Source organism: Oncorhynchus clarkii, chromosome 24 (genome assembly GCF_045791955.1).
Source record: "Oncorhynchus clarkii lewisi isolate Uvic-CL-2024 chromosome 24, UVic_Ocla_1.0, whole genome shotgun sequence".
Taxonomy (NCBI): Eukaryota; Metazoa; Chordata; class Actinopteri; order Salmoniformes; family Salmonidae; genus Oncorhynchus; species Oncorhynchus clarkii.
The window spans coordinates 35607676-35611963 of record NC_092170.1 but is presented as its reverse complement, the minus strand read 5'-3'; the positions used below and the strand labels follow the sequence as shown (position 1 = coordinate 35611963).

The 4288-nt window shown below is 47.3% G+C and overlaps 1 protein-coding gene across 1 annotated transcript; it reads right to left on the bottom strand.

Moving 5' to 3' along the window:
• Window positions 1-1042: 1042 nt before the first annotated feature.
• LOC139382650 (small proline-rich protein 3-like) lies at window positions 1043-3365 on the bottom strand. Its single transcript, XM_071126742.1, has 3 exons — window positions 3353-3365; window positions 1253-1523; window positions 1043-1121 (listed from the first exon to the last, which is right to left on the bottom strand). Exons 1-3 carry the CDS (start codon window positions 3363-3365, stop codon window positions 1043-1045), a joined length of 363 nt encoding a protein of 120 aa, XP_070982843.1.
• Between the last annotated feature and the right edge of the window lie 923 nt (window positions 3366-4288).

Here is a 4288-nt window from a genome sequence, read left to right as displayed (position 1 = left end):
GTGACATACAACAACACAGAGTTACACATGGAATAAACGAACATACAATCAATAATACAGTAGAAAAATCGATATACCACATGTGCAAATGAGGTAGGATAAGAGAGGTAAAGGCAATACCTACAATAATGATCTCCCCTCTAGGATGGAGAAGCTGTCATTGTTAAAGTATGGGGATTCTATTGGGGGGATATAGGTAGCACACAGGAGGACATTTTTCTCTGTTGAAATCATTTCTTTAGTAATTTCTAGCCAGATGTAAAATGTTCCTGTTTTGACTAATGTAATAAAAAGGGTTAGGTCTCCTCTATAACACATTAGCATACCCCCTGAGTCTCTCCTCTTTTTCACACCTGGTAGTTTGGTGGATGGGACTACCAGCTCTCTGTAACCTAGAGGGCAACCAGTGGGTCCGTCTCCTCTATACCAGGTTTCTTGTAGGATGACATTGTCTGTATTTCCAATTTCTTTGATGAAGTCCGGGTTCCTGGTCTTTGGGCTAAAGGCAGATGACCTCTGACCTTGTATATTCCAGGATGAGATAGTAAAAGCTTTGTGTTCCATCGTGTCTAGTGTTGTTTTTGTGTGGTTTAGTCCCTGGCCATCACAGTAGCTGTGAGCAGAGCATGTTGAGCATCTGATACATACCTCTTAGGTCGCAGGATGGGGCTTGGGGGGTGTACATTATTGGAGGTTGGGCCTGTTGCTCTGCTCACGTTCTGGGCTTACAGTATGTGCAGCTGTTATGTTGTGAGGTCCTTGCTGCAGGGGCGGGTGGCAATGGGGGGGGGGGGGGGGTTGATCTGGGGGGGTCTATAAAGGGTGTGGCCAGGTCGTAAAGGTTGTTGAAGTCCAAGGTGAAGTGGTGGCCCAGGTAGACATTAGGTTTTGAGTCACAGTCCCAGGAAATGCACGGTCCCGGGAAATGTTTGTTTGAGGTGGTCTCAGCTGGGTGGGGTGTGTTTGGTAAAGCTATGGTCTGGGTGTACAGTAAGTCCTCTTGGCGTTGGTTCTCTCAGTGCAGGTCCTTCAGGAGGGTGTCTCACTGGTCTGGGCGGGGCTTCTGTTGCATCCTGTGTGAGGTGCTGGGGCTGCGGTTGAGGTTGACGTCCTTCAGGGTCCTGAACAAAGTTGGGAATGCTGCCTTGTAGAGGTGGACATGGTCGATAAAGCTGTTCAAGTCCAGGGTGGAGTGGTGGGTCAGGTAGACATTAGGTTTTGAGGCACAGTCATGTAAAATGCTTGCATTCACCCACTGTATGATAGCAAGGTGAATATCTTCTCTGGTAGCAAGGTGAATATCTTCTCTGGTAGCAAGGTGAATATCTTCTCTGGTAGCAAGGTGAATATCTTCTCTGGTAGCAAGGTGAATATCTTCTCTGGTAGCAAGGTGAATATCTTCTCTGGTAGCAAGGTGAATATCTTCTCTGGTAGCAAGGTGAATATCTTCTCTGGTAGCAAGGTGAATATCTTCTCTGGTAGCAAGGTGCATATCTTCTCTGGTAGCAAGGTGAATATCTTCTCTGGTAGCAAGGTGGAGATAACCACTTGTGCATTGGGGAAAGTGGAAGAAGCTTTTTCAATCACTCCCTTTGCCACCCTTTCCTGCTGGGCCCTCAGGTCATTTGTGCCGGTGTGAATTATGATGTGGCTGGGGGACCCTAGTCTGTCCTCTGACAACAGCTCCAGGGCAATACTACTGTTTGTCCTCTGACAACAGCTCCAGGGCATGCCTACTGTTTGTCCTCTGACAACAGCTCCAGGGCAATCCTACTGTTTGTCCTCTGACAACAGCTCCAGGGCATGCCTACTGTTTGTCCTCTGACAACAGCTCCAGGGCATGCCTACTGTTTGTCCTCTGACAACAGCTCCAGGGCATGCCTACTGTTTGTCCTCTGACAACAGCTCCAGGGCATGCCTACTGTTTGTCCTCTGACAACAGCTCCAGGGCATGTCTACTGTTTGTCCTCTGACAACAGCTCCAGGGCATGCCTACTGTTTGGACACCAGAGTTGAGCCACTTTGTGTTTGGGAAAAGTGTTATTCTCCTGAATGTATTTGCCATTTGAGTCAGTGAGGAGCACGATTTCTAGCTTTTGTGTGTCCTCAGTGGATGTGGGGGGGTTGTCGTTACAGAGAGAGAGATTTTCCCTTTCTGTGCTCTCTCTTTGATCCTGTTAAAGTCTTACTGGAACTGCATGAGGATGCCCTGCACCATTACTGTCCCAGACTTGTACACGTTGACAGAGGTTGTTTCAATTTCCTCAGTGTCTAGTATTGTGAGTTTCCACTCTGGGCCAATACCCTCTCTCTTGGCGTAGGGGTAGTGTGCTCTTATAGCACTGTGCCATGCCAGGGGATGGTCTGTGTTAATATAGCACTGTGCCATGCCAGGGGATGGTCTGTGTTAATATAGCACTGTGCCATGCCAGGGGATGGTCTGTGTGGACAATTAAGTTACTTAAGTTCCCTTCTTTGTAGCAGCAAATAGTGTGTCTGGATTGTCCTTTATGAGCTGTTTTGTACTTGTTCCTTGCAGTGTTATTTTGAATATCCATGGATGGGGCTTGTAATGACCTCTGGACAGGGATAAGCCATTGGGGCTTTAAAGGTTTCTGCATTTGGGATAGGGGGGGGGGCTGGGCTGTGAAACTCTTCTTCCATTGTTGGGCTCGAGTGTGTGTGTGTGTTGGGAAAGGAAAGGAAAGGGGGTACCTAGTCAGTTGTACAATTGAATGCCTTCAACTGAAATGTGTCTTCCACATTTAACCTAACCCCTCTGAATCAGAGAGGTGAAGGGGGGCTGCCTTAATCAACATCCACGTATTTGGCGCCCGGGGAACAGTGGGTTAACTGCCCGGGGAACAGTGGGTTAACTGCCCGGGGAACAGTGGGTTAACTGCCCGGGGAACAGTGGGTTAACTGCCCGGGGAACAGTGGGTTAACTGCCCGGGGGACAGTGGGTTAACTGCCCGGGGAACAGTGTGTTAACTGCCCGGGGAACAGTGGGTTAACTGCCCGGGGGACAGTGGGTTAACTGCCCGGGGAACAGTGGGTTAACTGCCCGGGGAACAGTGGGTTAACTGCCCGGGGGACAGTGGGTTAACTGCCCGGGGAACAGTGGGTTAACTGCCCGGGGAACAGTGGGTTAACTGCCCGGGGAACAGTGGGTTAACTGCCCGGGGAACAGTGGGTTAACTGCCCGGGGGACAGTGGGTTAACTGCCCGGGGAACAGTGGGTTAACTGCCCGGGGAACAGTGGGTTAACTGCCCGGGGGACAGTGGGTTAACTGCCCGGGGAACAGTGTGTTAACTGCCTTGCTCAGGGGCAGAACGACATATTTCTTCTTACCTTGCCAGCTCATGGATTCGTTGGTGTGCTAGTGTAAGTGTGTGTTGAGTGTGTGTTAGTGTGTAGTCAATACTGTATGATGGTGTGGAACATGAATCTGAGCAGGCAACAGCTCTCCTTTAACCAAATTTATTCAAAAAAAAAAGTAATCTTTTGTGTTCTTTTTCCAGAAGGGTCAACCTGCCCTCTATCCATATAGCATTTAGAGACACACAGACCAACACGGGTCGACACCTACAATAAAAACAAAATACTTCCTCAACTTCAGTCTTGCTTCAGTTGTCAGAATTAGAATCCACTTTAATGTTGACCTATCATTTCTCCCCTTCTGTTTGATCTGTAGCCCTACAACTTATGGGTTCTTCAATAACACAATGAAAATGAGAGAATAAGATGATTCACCTACAACCACAGCAAATAACATGAAATTAATAAAAATAGTCCTCATCGTAATAATGACATAGAATCAAGTAATACTTCATAAACTGTTATTTACTGCATTTATATATAGCCTATGCCATTACATCACAGGTAAGAATCCTGCTCTTCCGTGAAGACGGGGATTGGCACATGAAGGAGCTCTGACTCGCCGACACGAAAACGCTAACGTATAAAACAAAGTTATGAGAGACAACTGTCAAAAGTAATAATTTAAGATCAGACTGTATTTACATCAGAGTTTCTGCATCATCATCGTCAACACACACATGAAGAAGGCAGATCTGGAATGGTAGGGAGGAAAACAACAATAACAACAACAGGGGAAAAGAGGAAGTTAATCTGTGTTCATCAGGGGTCAGAGTTCACAGGTATACAGCACTAGAGCAAGGCTTCAAACCGCCAGCCTACCTGAATGTCATTTGAAGAGTTAAAATCTGTACAACAACATGATGTCAAAGTCAGGGAAGTCAGACAAACAGACATCCTGAGGGCAAA

Bases quoted from the DNA above. Each gene is read 5' to 3' on its own strand.
- LOC139382650 (XM_071126742.1), bottom strand. The intron at 1,122-1,252 runs GTGAATGCAAGC...AACTTTGTTCAG, and splicing joins ACCTTGCTATCATACAGTGG to GACCCTGAAGGACGTCAACC.